Source organism: Orbicella franksi, chromosome 8, assembly GCF_964199315.1.
Source record: "Orbicella franksi chromosome 8, jaOrbFran1.1, whole genome shotgun sequence".
Taxonomy (NCBI): Eukaryota; Metazoa; Cnidaria; class Anthozoa; order Scleractinia; family Merulinidae; genus Orbicella; species Orbicella franksi.
This window is the reverse complement of record NC_138152.1, coordinates 2,664,370-2,680,051: the sequence shown is the minus strand read 5'-3', so window position 1 is coordinate 2,680,051 and position 15,682 is coordinate 2,664,370. Positions and strand designations below refer to the sequence as shown.

General features: G+C 39.2%; 1 protein-coding gene across 1 annotated transcript; it reads left to right on the top strand.

Moving 5' to 3' along the window:
* The first annotated feature begins 2,517 nt into the window (after positions 1–2,517).
* Positions 2,518–12,810, top strand: LOC145494092 (adhesion G-protein coupled receptor D1-like). Its single transcript, XM_081473563.1, has 15 exons — positions 2,518–2,856; positions 3,064–3,243; positions 3,893–3,983; positions 4,187–4,277; positions 4,759–4,808; positions 5,641–5,767; positions 6,188–6,303; positions 6,924–7,026; positions 7,111–7,261; positions 9,201–9,282; positions 9,888–9,954; positions 10,664–10,746; positions 11,652–11,772; positions 11,863–11,904; positions 12,350–12,810. Exons 1-15 carry the CDS (start codon positions 2,685–2,687, stop codon positions 12,464–12,466), a joined length of 1,593 nt encoding a protein of 530 aa, XP_081329689.1. The 5' UTR covers positions 2,518–2,684; the 3' UTR covers positions 12,467–12,810.
* The last annotated feature ends 2,872 nt before the right edge of the window (positions 12,811–15,682 follow it).

Here is a 15,682-nt window from a genome sequence, read left to right as displayed (position 1 = left end):
GAGCCTGAGACGAGTTCGACCCGATCATGACTCCAAGATGGCCGTGAAGAATTGCAAATGGTAAGCGCATTTTCCACTTGGATATTTCGGTTGGAAATTTTGGACTTACTTTCAAGGCTTTCCCTTATTTTGGCAATTTTCCGGTCGGTGGAGCCAAAATTGTCTTACCGTTTACATTCTGACCGAAAATTCCAGATTTTTTAGGTAAATATTAAACGATCTTACTCTCAGAAACCTTCCATTCATTGCCCCTTTTTACAAACAAGAAGGAAATTCTTACCCTTTTGGGCAAGGGCGTGAGATTCTACTCTAAGCTCTTCTTAGACTGGTACGTTTATGTAGTGGGAATGTAGTGTACTACATGTGTTTATGTAACGCACGTTGCCATGGAAAAGTCAGATCACACGACCAAATCAGCAGTTGACACATGTTTCTGAGAAAATTAAATTTCAACGACTATAGCCTGAATGTTGCTCAAGTTAAAAAGTTTGAAATCAGTTCATGGCTGCCCAATATAGCGTAATGGTCTAAAAGAGACTGGGCAGTCACAGTAGAGTGATTACATCATATTTATTTATTTATTTATTTATTTGTTTGTTTGTTTGTTTGTTTGTTAAATTTTTGCCTTTGAGAAACAGATTTTTGCTCAAAGCGCAATAATGACAGATTCTCAAAATGCAAGCACGCTAGTGGGACAAAAGACTTGTTGCCAATAGTGATACCCGAGTCCAAACTGCAAAAGAACTTGACTCAATATCTTCAGAACTACCTAAACAGTATACAGGGATGTAAGAAGGCAAACCTAAATTCAGCAACTAAGAAGAAGAAGAAAAACAAAACTTCCTTCAAAGTACGCGAAAGAGTTTGCTCACGAAATTCATCAGATATCAAAAATGTCGTTTTCAAGGTTACAGAATGTTCCTGCGAACCGCGTCGGACAACTGAACATAAGTTACTTTTCATTTTACTGTTTTGGGGTAGATATCAGTGCCATACATGCCATTACCGAAGTGATACAAAGTCACTTACCTACATGTAGTTCTTAGGCCTCAGTAATTAGCCTTGCTCAATCGGTTTCAAGTCTCAGTTCGTAGTCTTAGCGAAAAAGTGTCCGTTCGTTTCGTGTACGTCACCGAAATGAATTGACCGTGATCACCTGGAAGACAGCGGTACAGGAACTAGGCAACGAGGTCATATTATTGTCTAGTTCCTGTACGGCTTTCTTCCAGGCCTTTATTTTCAATTTATTTCGGTTGCGTATCCGAGACGAACGGTCCGGAATAGGCCACACTTTTCGCTTCGGACCACGTGACTCGAAAACGATTGACCGAGGCGAAATATATCGGGCCTAGGAATTAGACAAGTCATGTTACTGGTATATCGTTAAAGGGTCGACCCTGGCTTGACGTAACCAGCAGTTTACTCATAGTCCATAAACTATCTATTTGATTTTTGCAGCACTAATTATTATAGGCGAAACAGATTCTACACTTCAGGACGCGGTGAGAATTTAACATTCTAATGTTTAAGTTTTTGTTGTTGTTTTCAAAGCAGCAAAAAGCCCTTTTACTAACTTCTCGGATGAATATGGTACATTCATACATGTTGAACCACGTTCTCCCATCCAGGACACGGCGAGAATTTACATTTCTAATGTTTAAGAAGTTTTGTTGTTTTCAAAGCAGCAAAAAACCCTTGACGAGCTTTCCACATTATACATTTTTAATACTAACTTCTAGGCTTAAGATGATGGCAAACCACCTTCTTCCCCCAGAGAACGGTGCGAATTTTATCTCCTTAGTCAAGGGAAGCAAAACAATAGAAATGGAATTCCCACGATGGACAGTAAAATGAGAGCTTTCTTTTCACTCGTGTCTAATAATAATAATTTCATTCTTGTTGCAGACGGATAACTTTTGCACTTCATTGTACATTATAGGCTTTGGACAGGAAGACGCCCCACAGGTAGTCCGATCGTCAGGAGTAGAACATTTATAGACTTAAATCTCAATTGCTTTCCTTCCCCTCAATCCAAAGCCTGGGCCGGGCGGGGTGTGGGTGTTGTCCAAGACTACGCTATATGTTGCAAAAGTGTCCGTTACACCGCGGTTGTTTGGATGTCATGAAGTAATTATACCACAAGATATATTGTTATCATCTCATATTCCTCACTTTATAGAATACATTCTCAGAAGTACTATAAACACTCTTAGTTCATCATCATTTGAATATTAGTATTTTTCTACTTATTCAACTTCCAACCCTTTGTACATTAATCAACTGAAGATGACAGTTGGTTCTGTCGGAACATGTCTTTGAAACTTAGAGGTTTTGTCGTTTTCTTTAAATTCTTGACCTGCCTGCTATTATTAAGACCCATTGGTTAAGTATTATCTCAGTTACGGAGTACAGGTGAAGAGGAAAATGGGGGCCGGGGGGAGGGAAATAAAACCAATTTTTCTTTTGGTATTTGCAAGTTTCCGGCCTGTTACCTCCTGCAGGTTATAGGTTAAAACGAAAGTGAAGTACTTTTAAGTTACTAAATTAACCTTCTTATCTTAACCTCAATACAGCGCGCAGTGTCCGCGCTTAACGCCACCATAGAGGAGTTCAGAACCATATCAAACAATGTTAATCGACCGGACAATGCAGGCGAGGGAAATAAAGATAACATATGTTTCGCCATGGGTGCTTTCGAGGACTTTTTTGTCCGGTTCGCGGAAGAAAAACTCAATGACACAAGTCCTAAATACACATACCAGAGCAACCAATTTGGTAAGTCAATTTTTTGGTTCGTGTGGGAATTTTTGTTGAAGGACATGAGATTTTCCACCAGGTGTTTCAAGTTGAAGTTATAGTATTACTGTTACACGCAAATTCAAGTTACCAGGGTCAAAAGGGGGAACGCAGGGGGCGCGAGGGAGGGAGGGAGGGAGAGAGGGAGGGAGGGAGGGAGGGAGGGAGAGAGGGAGGGAAAAAGGAGGAATAGGAGGAGGAAGAGGACGAGGGGGCAGGAAAGTCATTCTTGACCTCTATTAATGCACGTTTGACACCACTCCGTAGCCTCTGGGCCAGGCCTCCATGTTCTTCTTCATGTTCTTCGAGAGCATTTGACTATCACGTTGTGCCTTGCAGGTTTTCGCGTTCGACGCATTTTAATGCACCAGCGCACTGAGAGTGAGTTTCTTCTCAATGGACCTAAAGGAAATTACATCAAGATCCCATCGAGAAACTTATATTACGGTTGGTACAGAACATTGAAAATTTGCCATTATTAAGGACATATAAAAGTTTCTCTTCAAATTTTAAGGACTGGAGAATGGAATATTGAACGTCAATCCTCACGACGGATGATATTTTTGTGACATTTACTGCACACATTTTCCTGAAACTGAGCATGCCATGTTAAATTTTTCATTTTAAAAAAGGCGTAGTTACTTGAAAGTCAAGCAATCAAGTCTACAATCGAATTATCTGCAACGAATTATCTGTGTTTTACAACTGATGTTCGAAAAAAGCATTGCTATACTTTTAAAAACGCGTTGCTGCTTCTCCCTCGCCACCCAATACCATGTTGAAACTCAGGAGAAATTGTAGATACTAGTTTTCACCATTGTATGTTGGGTAGGGGGCGGGACTTGGCATATGACTGGGTTGTATTTGCGTCTGGCCTGTGTGCAAAGGCGCCAAAATGCAAATTTGTCCCAAGACTTTTGTCCGTGATTGAACCTATATCTTACAGTCTAAAATGTCATGAAATACCTACATATATTCATATCATATTCTAAATATTGAAAGAGATGCATAGAAATCAGAAAGGACAATTAATATTTAAAACTAAAGATTGAAATGGTTAATGCTTGGTTGCTTTGTTCTTTCTCTTTTGAGGTAGGCTCTGTGGTGCTTGGTGTCACGTACAACAACATCCATGAACTGCTTACATCAAACCATTCAGCTGGCAGCAATAAAACAAACCAGACTAGGTGTGTATACAGCTAGACTAACGGGGGTGGGAAAAAGGAGGTGGGGGAAGGGGTCGGGAGGAGGGGTCGGGGGACCTTCAAAGTCCCTGGTCTTAATAGGATCGGGTTCAGAAGTCTCCCCTCCCTGATCTTAAAGGAGCTGAATTGTTCAATGTAAGTTATTTAACGCGTCCCGCTTTTATTCCTTTGTTTGCCTCTTTCAGGTGGCTCAATACCATAATAATGTCAGCCGTAATATACCCTTCGCCAGGAGTATTACAGGAGAACGTCACGTTAGTTTTCGAGAGCATTGAGGTAAAAAAAGTGTGTTTGCTCATCATTGTGTTTGTATTTGTCTGATACGTATTCATAAGCTGTCTTCAGATTTTTAATATTTACGCCTGTCATCAGTCAGACATTTGGGCCTGCAAAGTATTGTAATTCTGAGAAGGCCATTAAAAAAGCCCTTCAGAATCAAAATAAGATGATGGTTAGTGTTAAGAATTTTATGTAGCTTGTATTGTGATGGTCCCCAATTTACCTCACCTCTATATTCTTTCCTGAAGATTTGATTAACTGGGTCTTCTATCTGTTTTTAATTCTGTTGGTTTTATTTTTCAGCTACCGTCAAAGTGCATGTCGTTGATATTTTCAGACCGGCTGACTGACGCTTTATTAATTTTTTGTTAGTTTTTATTTTTCCTTCCATTTATTTCATCGTATTTTTTTTCCGCAAAAGGATCTTCAGCTGCGCAAAATGTACAAGTAAGAATTTCATCAACGTGTTTGTTTTTAGGCGGCGGGAAAAAATAGAGAATGTGTGTTTTGGAACTTCTCAGATGAAAAGTAAGTAACTGGTTCAACTCAGTCTCCATTTATACACAATCCTAACTGTGTTTAGCCTCACAGATACAAGCATTTTCATTCCTCCGCCTTGGAAAGAAATGGGAACCCCCTCCCCCCTCCCCCCTCTTCCTTGGACATTTCAAAGTTATTTTGTTTTAAATAGATAACCCGGGACTTGCTCTACAAAACAAGATGTTATTTCTGTTGCTTTTAGCGTTTTATGACGTCGTCATTTGAGGTAATAACGTCCACCAATTTGGATTTCAGGGTTTTCTCAAAGGGGTAAAATCTTTTGCAAATTGATGAAAATATAACTTAAAGAGATCACAGAGCATTAAAAAAGAACTAATTCGGCAATGCTGCTAAAAAAAAGAAACTGAAAACATGAAATTTAAAACTGGTAAAACAGACGAAATTTGGCTTCACCTTCATGTCGAAGCTCGGTTGCTATGGTGATGTCAAATGACGTAAAGAAACATTTGATGTAAAGCAAATTTCCACGAAGGATGAATGAGCAGCTACTGAAAGTTTCGACAGAGAAGATCTCTGTATGGTATCTAACCACCACCCCACCCCCTCCGCCCCACCGCTTTTTATCCCGCAGGAATAAATAAAACACCCCGGGAAAGAGGGGGGGATGCGAGTTGGTGCTGCACCATCAGCAAACAAATCTACCTGTTATGCAAGAAGGTCAAATTGTGAAAATGATGCGTTCGATCTGTACAATCAAAGTTTTAGACATAAGAATTAGCACAAGTCATCATGGCGAAATAAGAAATATAATCGATAATTTCCAGTTTGAAAGTGAAAGTGTTAACACTTTTATCTATAGTCCCGAGGGTTGGTCAGGGCAAGGATGTCAAACGAGGATAATAAACAGCTCCCTGACAGAATGTCTTTGTAATCACTTGACACACTTTGCTGTCCTCATGGATTATGCCGACAGCGGCGACAGCGGGGTAAGCTTCATTTCTTCTTAAGAAATTGAAAGTGAGCGTGATGTGGCCTGTCCTTTATGGAAAGTGCATAATTAAGGCCGTGAAAGCTGACAATTTGAGAGTTAAAAAGCGTTAAAAAGCTCCCAGCTTGAATTTTCTGGACTGTGCTAAAGAAAGTGTACGATGGTTTTCGTCGTCAAGTATGACTTGACAAATCCAAGGAGGTCACTCGTAAATAATAAAAAAAAAAATTAGTTGTGATTACTGAAAAAAATTCACGCGTTCAAACATTTGTTTTGTTGCTAAAGCTGTCAATACCTGGGCACTAAAAAACAGCCACACTACAGGGGAATGTTTCCCTGACAAGTGTTTTGAATTCGTATTACATCATTGGATTGCAGTTTATTAAATGAAAAGTGAACGTCTTCTATTTACTTTTAGGGCCCAACCAAGCCATCGACAGAAGACGACAAAATCCTGACCGTTCTCACGCGCGTAGGAATGTCCTTATCTCTAACAGGAGTTGTTCTCACTGTAATCAGCTATCTCCTGCTCACGTACGAAGTCTTTATACTTTCTACTACTACTACTACTACGTCGGACCAATTTTAAAACGCAGCTTCATTTCTACGGTTAGGCCTACCGTCCACACTAATCCGTTATGAAAACGGCGCTTTTCGAAAACACTATTCAAACCGGAGGAATTTGAAAATGCCGGCTTTGCGCTCTGGTGTGGACGGAAAACATTTCGGAAGGGGAGCATGTGATTCCTCTAGCCTGCTCAATTTTTTCTCAGTTGATGGGTTTTCAGATTTCTCCGGTGAAGTGGGGACGGGGCCATGATAAAAGGCGCAGTGACCTAACTCCAGGCGCGGAGCTCATGATAAAGTATCGCGGGGTTCCTTGTGTTTTGTTCTTGAACAAGAAACCTCACGTTCAAAGTCCTTCATTCTCTCCGGTGTGTTAAGAACAATACAATATAGGTACCGGTGAGGCCACTATTCAAAATTCTCGCCATGGTCTTGGCACCTTGAAGTCACAAACTTACACGGGAACAAAATATTCACCTGTCTAATCTTCTTGATTTCTCTCTTTCTTAAGCTGAATTGCTTATTTGCCTTATTTTTTTTTTTATATACTTTTTATTTTTTTCATTTATCTATCTGGGATCTGGCAGTGACCGGCACACACCTCTGTCCCACATCCGGGTGAGCCTCGCCACTGCTATTGGAGCAGGACATGTCATCTTCCTTGCCGGAATTGATGCTACAGAAAACAAGGTGAGAACAGCTATTTATTCAAAATTGTCGTGAATTTTGTCTTTTGTCTTTTGAACTACTCTTACCTGTCATTCTGTTGTGCAGGATGCCTGTGTTGCCGTGGCGGCCCTTCTGCAGTATTTTCTGATGGCAGCTTTCTGCTGGATGTTCGTCGAAGGAATCTACCTTTACTTGTTTGTTGTCAAGGTCTACAACATCGTGGACAAAATGCGGGTATATCAAGTGATTTCCTGGGGTAAGGGCAATCAGCAAAACACTGTGATTTATTATGAATAATTTCCAGCAGCTCCTGTGACAAGAGGCAATATCAACCACTGTTTTGTTCTCTATCTGGTCCAATGGATGAACATTGTCAAGGGAAAACAGTTTAGGAGCAATAAAAGTACACATTAAGCAGGGCCAACAGAAGTGCACCCTTCTATAGGACAACAAATCAAACGTTCCCAATATATGGGCCTAAAAGAGGGTTAATTAGGAAGAAAATCAATGTACACAGTTTTAAACCCACCAATAATAACAAAAGAGAGTTTTATCAATCAATCAATCAATATTTATGGTACACTATTTACAGAATTTTAAAATTTATATCAGTATTACAAAATAAATATGGGAAACGAAACAAATGTTACATACCGTAAATCCTCGAATTAGCGCCTGGGACGCTTATTTCAAACTTAGAAGAAAATGAAGGGGGAGGGCGCTAATTCGAGGATTTACGGTATGGTTATGGAGAAAATAACAAAAAATGTGGGGTAACCCGAGTGGCCTTGGCTTTCGAGCATGTTACCACCATGTTAAAGTAGACGCGGAGAGCAAAACTACATTACTGAAAATACATTACTGAAAATACATTACGGAAATACATTACGGAAATACAAGAAATACACCTACTATTACTAATTATACATGTATATTAAGTATTTAACGCAATGCCTACCACTTGGCCGATTTTGGTCACTCCAGTGGCCATAGATTGAAAACGTGACAGAAAATTGGCGTTACTTTTGATTCTCACCAAATTTGGACAGTGGGATGATCTCATCATTAGCCAATAACAGGCAATTTTTCAGCTCTTTTCCTCATATCCCCCCCCTCGGGAGGTTTTTGGCAAGTTAGCTAATTAAGTATGCAAGCCAACGTAATGGCGAACGCTCTCGGCGAAATGTTTATTTGCTCAAAATTGGGGCAAAATCTTTCGGAGATGGAAGTCAGGACATTTGTAAGGATACAGAAAGTAATTTGGGACCAGTTGCTGGTTTCTAAGGCTGAATTTATCCAGAGGGAAGCTGTATTTTCGTTTTCGTGCCGAAAGCCACGCGGTGAAATATTATCGGCTTGTTATGCTGTCCTGTTCTGTTTTTTCTCTTGGTCTTTTTTCTAGCCTGCCGAGGCCATTCTTTCGTCTAAATCAGTTGAAAAAAGTTCGAAAATGATGTTCCCATTCAAGTTTAAGCTCTCAGGTGATAATTCTGGAGTCTTTTGGCCGAAACGTCGGCTTTGTTATGTCCGTGTTTTTCGGTTGCTATGGGCGACCGTAGCGCCCTTTGTTAGGTCAAGTCTGAGAAGTGAGGTCGCAAAAAAATTCTAATTAATTCTGGTTTTGTTCGATTTCGCTGAAATTTTAACATGATAAAGCTGGATTGTTAAGGAATAGATTTACGTTCTACCGATGTGTGGTAGCTATTAACACTAAAGTGATATATCGCTTCAAAATCAGGGTTTTGAAGAGACTTTTTTTGCAACGTGTGGGTTCGGCGTGAATTTGTAATCGGAGGATTTTGTTGACCCCAAAGGAAAAAATATCCCGAAAAGGTCATTTCATCGACGATTCAAACGAATATAAATATGTATATGTTCCGAGCTAACTTTCTGGTGAAAAAATATAATTTTTGACGCGCGCTGGGTTTTTAATTTTTTTCCCGCGAAACACAGGGTAATTAAAGAGTGTGCTGCTTATACTCCTTTTTAAATTAAGGAATTATATAGTGAGTTTTTTAGATTAAGAGGCCTGAGAGGTCTGTTTCAAAACTCCCCACTAAGTTAGAAGTACCGATAGCCCAGAATTCCTGTTTTACATTATCTGCGGTTTTAGGTCAAAGTCTTGAAATCACATCACGATTGAAGAAATGAAACTGAAGCATATTAAAAAAAATATATTTTTGTTCTCATTTTAGGACTTCCTGCCGTTATCGTAGCCTTATCGTTGGGCATTGCTGCAGGAAAAGATGGAATCCAGAGTTTCGTCAGCGATAAGTAGTAAGAACTCACAACACTTCTTGATTTTTCTTTTTTGATTCAGATAGGGGGAAGGAAGGATTAATTAGTTCCCCAAGGACTTACGCCCCAGAGGAATTTGAATTAATTTCATTCTCAGGAAAACGCATCAAATGCTTGTTTTCCGTCCACCCTATGCCGGAGGAATTCAAAAACGCAACAATAACCGGTCATTTTGGATTTGTGTTTGAGGAAAACTCGAGCAGGGAAATCACATTGTTATCGTAAAGCCATCGTTTTCGAAAAGCTCCGTGTTCAAAATGTGTTCCGTCTACTCTAACACTCAAAGCCGGCGTTTTCAAATTCCTCCGGTTTGAAGAGCGTTTTCGCCGGAAAAGCTCCGTTTTCGTAATGGATTAGTGTGGACGGTAGACAGCAACCGTAGAAATAAAGCTCCGTTTTCAAATTTATTCGGCCTATTATGAACGGGCCTTAAATGTTAAGCACATATAAGAATTTCCAGGAAATTTCTTCTGACAATTAAAACTACATCGTTTTCGTCCTTTAGATCACCCTTGTTTTTGCGTTTCTCTTCAGTCCTTCATTGTAATGTTTATTGATAACGTTTTTCTTATCTTATCTCTAAGCTGTTGGTTATCTTCCACTAACAATCTGATCTGGATATTTATCGCATTTGTTGGGCTCGTCGAACTTGTAAGTGAACGAACATTTAATTCTCTGGAATCTGAATTTAGAGTCTCAAATACTTTCCATCTATCCATACAAAGATCTCAGTATGTGATTGTCGTTAGATCCGAGATAGCTTTAGCCATCTCGTACCGAACACGCGCTCTTCGAATACTTGTTTTATTAAAAAGCGGAAAAAACAAAAATTCGTAATAGTGATAAGCAAGTTAAGATACAAAGATCTTCTGTGAAGGGGGTTAAGAGCCATCGCAAACTTTAAAAATGTTTGTAAAACTTTACAAAAAGTTGTGTCCTATTGAGATACAATTCCACTATTCAAAATAGGGCTCACTATTCAAAATAGCGCTCACTGAGTACGTCTACGTTTTATTGGAGTATTAGCACTTAACGCTATGGTTAAAAGCGAATTCTGCATACGAGCCAAGTGGCCCATCAGGCCGGAGCTTATCCCGGTTTCCGTATTTCTTCTCATAAAAAGTAAAGTGTCGGTTTTGGAAAGAGCTGAAAACTGTTGTTAACCACCATGGTCTGTCTGTGATAGGGTTAAATCTTCCTTTATTATACACTTGGTTGCTGGGAACCTTAAAAGGCCTTGGAGATTAATACAAATCGTTACCATCTTAGAGAGTTAAAAGGGTAACACCAGTCCAAAACATCAGTAAAAATTACATTTTTGTAAAATGGCGTTGAGATTATTTGCTCCCATTTTTTGAAGCTTAACACCTTTATCCTGGTGCGAGTTATCAAGGAGATGATGACAATGCAACACGCCAAGGAAAACCAGTCTGAGCAGATCAGGTGCGATTTCGAAGCCAACTCCTCTATAGAGCAGATCAAATAGACGGATTGGGCTAACGTGTTTTTATCCTTGTTGCCACCCAATTCAGATCATGTGATGATTCATTTGAGGGTACAAGTGTTCAGTTTGTCACGTGTAACTGAGTGCACGAGGGCATGTGCAAACAGGACGATTGTAACCTCCCAAATGAATCATCACATGATCTGAATTGGGTGAAAACAAGCTAGGATGTTAACACGTTAGCCGAATCCGTGTATTCGCCATTTCCACATCCCCCCATAATACACCTCCCAAAATTTTGCATAAGCATTGTCTTCAGTTTCTCTTGGGACGACTTTGATACCCAGAAGAAATGGGAAACAAAGGTTATCCAGAATTTTGGGGGGCAACAGGGTGTATTATGAGGGGTGTGGAAATGGCGAAATAATTGAGACAAACCGTAAGAGACATTATGAGAATTCGAAACATGATGACCTACTTTCATTCAGTTCATGGGTACCTACTCAAAATTTCACGAGAGTGGACATGTAGGCTCGATTTCCGCCGCTCTCTCGCCGTGTCTGGTCTACGTTCCTTCCCGAGAGAAGAGCGGCCTCGTTTCCCGAACATCGGCTGATAATCGAGCCTAGTGGATATGTCGCTAAGAAGAATCTTTGCCACGAGTAGATCAAAAGAAGAAAAGGACGTGTTCTTATTTAGAGCGACAAAATAATCATTTGCCAGGAAAATGTCGATCTTCCTTAAAAATTGCCAATACCACTTTAGCTGCCTACTGCTTCCTTATGCTGACTACTAAGGCAAAAAGACAAGAAAGCAAACTTCTTGAAATAAGAAGCTGTACTGATCGAGATATATTTCAGTTGTCCTCAATAAGTATATAATTCTTTCTGTGGTTTTCTTGCAGACTTGGCATCAAAGCATTCGTGGTGTTGGTTCCCTTGTTGGGTGTCACGTGGCTGTTTGGTTTTCTGTCGCCATTACACGTCGCTTTCACCTACGTATTTGTAATCCTGAACTCCACTCAGGTATAGTGCTTTACAAGAGAGTGTAAAATTGTATTTAGTCTTGATAGTTGTGTTTGTTAACGTTATTTTTATATTTCAATAATTTCACAGGGATTCTCCATTTTCGTTTTTCATTGCCTGAGAAATAACGATGTAAGTAAGCAGATAAATGTTTGAAGGGGGCTTTAAAACTTGTATAGAATCTCCCTCATCAATAACAGACATTGTCAAACAGCTGAGTGTGACAACAATAAAGACAATAAATAATCAAGCAGCCAAAGATAGATTAACAGGTCCTCCCCGTCGCAAATGCTTCCGGAATACAGGACAATATATAATTGATTAGCCAAAGGTGGATTAAGAGACCCTCCCTCCTCAAAAGGCTCTTAGAATACAGGACATAAGATCTCAAAAAGCCTGACAATTTTTTCGTTTTCCGGGGGAGTAGATCCCTCACACATAACGTACCGTGCCAAGCCAAATGCTACGAACCCTTGTTCCTGATTTTCCTAGATCAGTCCATAGCCGCTGTCTAATTGACTTAGCACCAAAATAAGAAACGCGTTAATTATTTTTTTTTTTCTTCGGGGTTTTGTAGATCCGGGAGCGCTTCAAGAGAAGATTCCAAAGGATGAGACTGTATCCTGATAACCGAACAACACCAACCGGAGAGAGCTGTGATGTAGCTTCCTCGAACTGCCGGAATGATTCGTGAGGACTGCTAACGCCAAAATAATAAGAATAATTGAAATAGCATTACAGTAATATCAGGTTTTTTGTTTCGTTTTCCAGCAAGGAGATATTCAAGGGGATTGCCTTTGTTTTCAAGCAATATGATGGAGTCAGAAATGGGCGAGATAGTTTGAAACAAGTTAAAAGCGAATTTATTGACAAGTTAATGCTCTTGTAACACAACAAGTACAACTATATAGTAATAAAACTGGTGGGATATTGTTAAAGACCTCTTGTATGTTTATCTCCATTCCTCTTTGTCACCAGCACTGAGCTAACACGCACTAGGTTAAAACTTTAGACATACGGTGTACTTTTAAAGGTACCATGGGACTTTTCGCACTCGATAAATAACTCTCTTGTCATCAAGCTTTGGCAACAGAATGTTATTATCGTTACTTTGTATATTCAACTGAGACGACAAATAATGCAGCGCTGTATTTTTGCCAAAAGCGTCCTGGCCTCCTAGAAGCTTGGTTGACATTCGACATTTTTAAAGAATTACACGCTACTGTTTCCTGGAAATGTTAATTGGAAAGAGAGTTGCCTCTTATGGCAGTTTCTAAGGCAACGAAGGAACATTGTTTTGAAAATCCCACGGTATACCAAACCCTGTGTCATGCAAGTTGTTAATTTAAATCGTTGTTTCGAGGTTTCAATAATTAATACTTTTTTTTTTTAATTAGCTATCACCAATCCAGCTATGATCACAATGGGAAAACGCAATTTAATTAATATGCAGATACTTACAAAAACAGTTACAAAACGCTACGGAAAAATTGAACTGTAACCAAGAGAATATGATTATAATCTCTTGCTGTAACATAACTGTAATCGTCAAGAAGTTATTATGAATACCTCAATGATAAAAGAAGGAAATGTAAACAATAATTAGCTATAGAAAGGTCCCCAAATCACTGCAGCTTCAAAGAAATACCAACATTACACTCTTATGGCTTGTTGTTCTCTACTCAACTTGATAAAATGGTTGATGCCTACATGTTATTATTTTCACGTCTTATAATTTAAAAGTAATGTTGATATTTTCTGTTTGCTTTGTCTCTCTAGTTGTTGTTGTTGTTTTTTTTAAGTAATCTAATATAAGTAATCTGATAATAACTGATCCGCCTAGATTAGCCTAACGTCATTGTTGCGAGCGGATCAGTTTTACACTTGTATTAATTTTTAAACGCTATTGAAATAAAGCGTGTGAAAAACATTAAACACGGAACAAAAAGATTGCCTTTTTCTGACGGATAATCGTGCCCATCTTATGAAAAAAGCCCTCTTTGATTCAGTTTTTCCACTTCTAGATTAATACCATTTTCCTGGTTTGTTTTGGCAAGATGCTATAAAATGACATTCTCAGAAGGTTTTTAAAATTCCTTACAGGAACTTTAATCCTCGGTACGTAGTACTCAGAAAATTCTTTTCCTTGCGAAAATTAAAAAATAAATAAACAAACAAATATATAGTAAAAATAATGATAAAAAATAAAGTAAAGAAAACTATCTACAATCTAACCGAGGTTATTTACGTTTAGAAGGTTAAGTTTCAGCGAATGCTTTTACTGGAAAAGAAATAGAAATAAATAGAAAAAATGGCCACATCATAAACTTAGAATTAGATACCCGAGAGGTCTTGAATCATCTTGAACGCTGAATAAATCAACTTCAATGTAAGCAAAAACAACAAAGCAGTAAAAAAACCATTACGATTCTAGTCTAGTCTTATTTCTCGCTAAGTTGAACGACGACCCTGCAGAGCGGCAAGTGCTGACCATACGAAATACTTATAAGTTCCAAACACTTTGTTTCTTTTTGTCCAGTAGGAACTCGCTCTACGTCTCCGGTTCAAGGAACCTTTGGAAAGGGGATTCCGACTAAAACGAAAAAGACAAAGTTTATATGCCTTTCGGTTATATTCTTAAGCTCATTCACATGGAAGTCTCGTAAGGTCCCATTTTTGCCACTGCCCGTTACGATACAACTTAGGTACAAATTGCACATGCACCACGCCGGAGAAATTTTAAAACACAACAATCAAAGGTCATTTTGGATTTGTGTTCGGGTAAAACTCGGTTAGGGAAATCACGTGATTATCGTGACGTCATCGTTTTTGAAAAGCTCCGTTTTCAAAACGTTTTCCGTCCACACTAAAACGCAAAGCTGGCGTTTTTCAAATTCCTTCGGTTTGAAGAGCGTTTTCGAAAAGCTCCGTTTTCGGTCCGGATTAGTGTAACGGTGACCCCAACCGTAAAAATAAAGCTGCCATTTCAAATTCCTCCGGCGTAGTGTGGACGTGGCCCTGTAGACACGACAACTCGTGACGTAGATATCATATGTAGAGGGCATGTCTTATGCCATCTTGCAAGCAAAGATCTTAGCATTTTTCTATTACTCTTGTTAAGCTGCTCTCAGTTTTCAATGTTAAAATGTTAAAAATGGCTTCAGCGATGGATTTGTTGTGAACTATATCTGCTCACTTCACCCCTGGAACCGGACCAGACGGTCGATCTTGCAACCAAGTACACATTGACCAAACAATGACATTAGGTTACTAACATACAATGTAACTTCATAGAAGGTTCATTATCAATAACATATGCCACTTCTTAAAATGCTATCTTCTATACGTGAAATATTATTCTCAATCTAAAGTAAAATCGTGATCATCTGTCTGTAACCCGAGACCAATCTATGGGTTTGTTTATAAAAGAATGTTGGGTATAGAAGCGGTAAACGTTTATCCACTACTACATCACAGTATTTACTAAGTATTATTCGTTGTTAATCATTCACAAGAATTCTTTACTCTTTTCTAAGTTCAAGTGTGCACATTTTGCTACCATCCTTTTCTCCCGACAGGAAAAATTCGACAAGTCTTACGATTTCTTTTATCGCTTCAACCCAAACCCGCGGTAGCCATTCCCAGCTATCTCCCTCTTCTTTTCCAAGCTAGCTAGTGGTTCAAAAATGGTCCTATCCTAATAACACAAGTACTAAAACACTGTGTAGATTGCAAGCCGCATAGCCGAGATTCATCACAGATGCCTACTGTACCAAGACGGTAATAGAATCAGTGTTGGCTTCACTCATCCCAATGGGACTGGAACACCACTGACGACGGTGCTGTATAAACGATGGATTTCATAGAAGAGTTACAGCAAGCAGCCAGCTGTTTACCGCCTTCTGGGAAA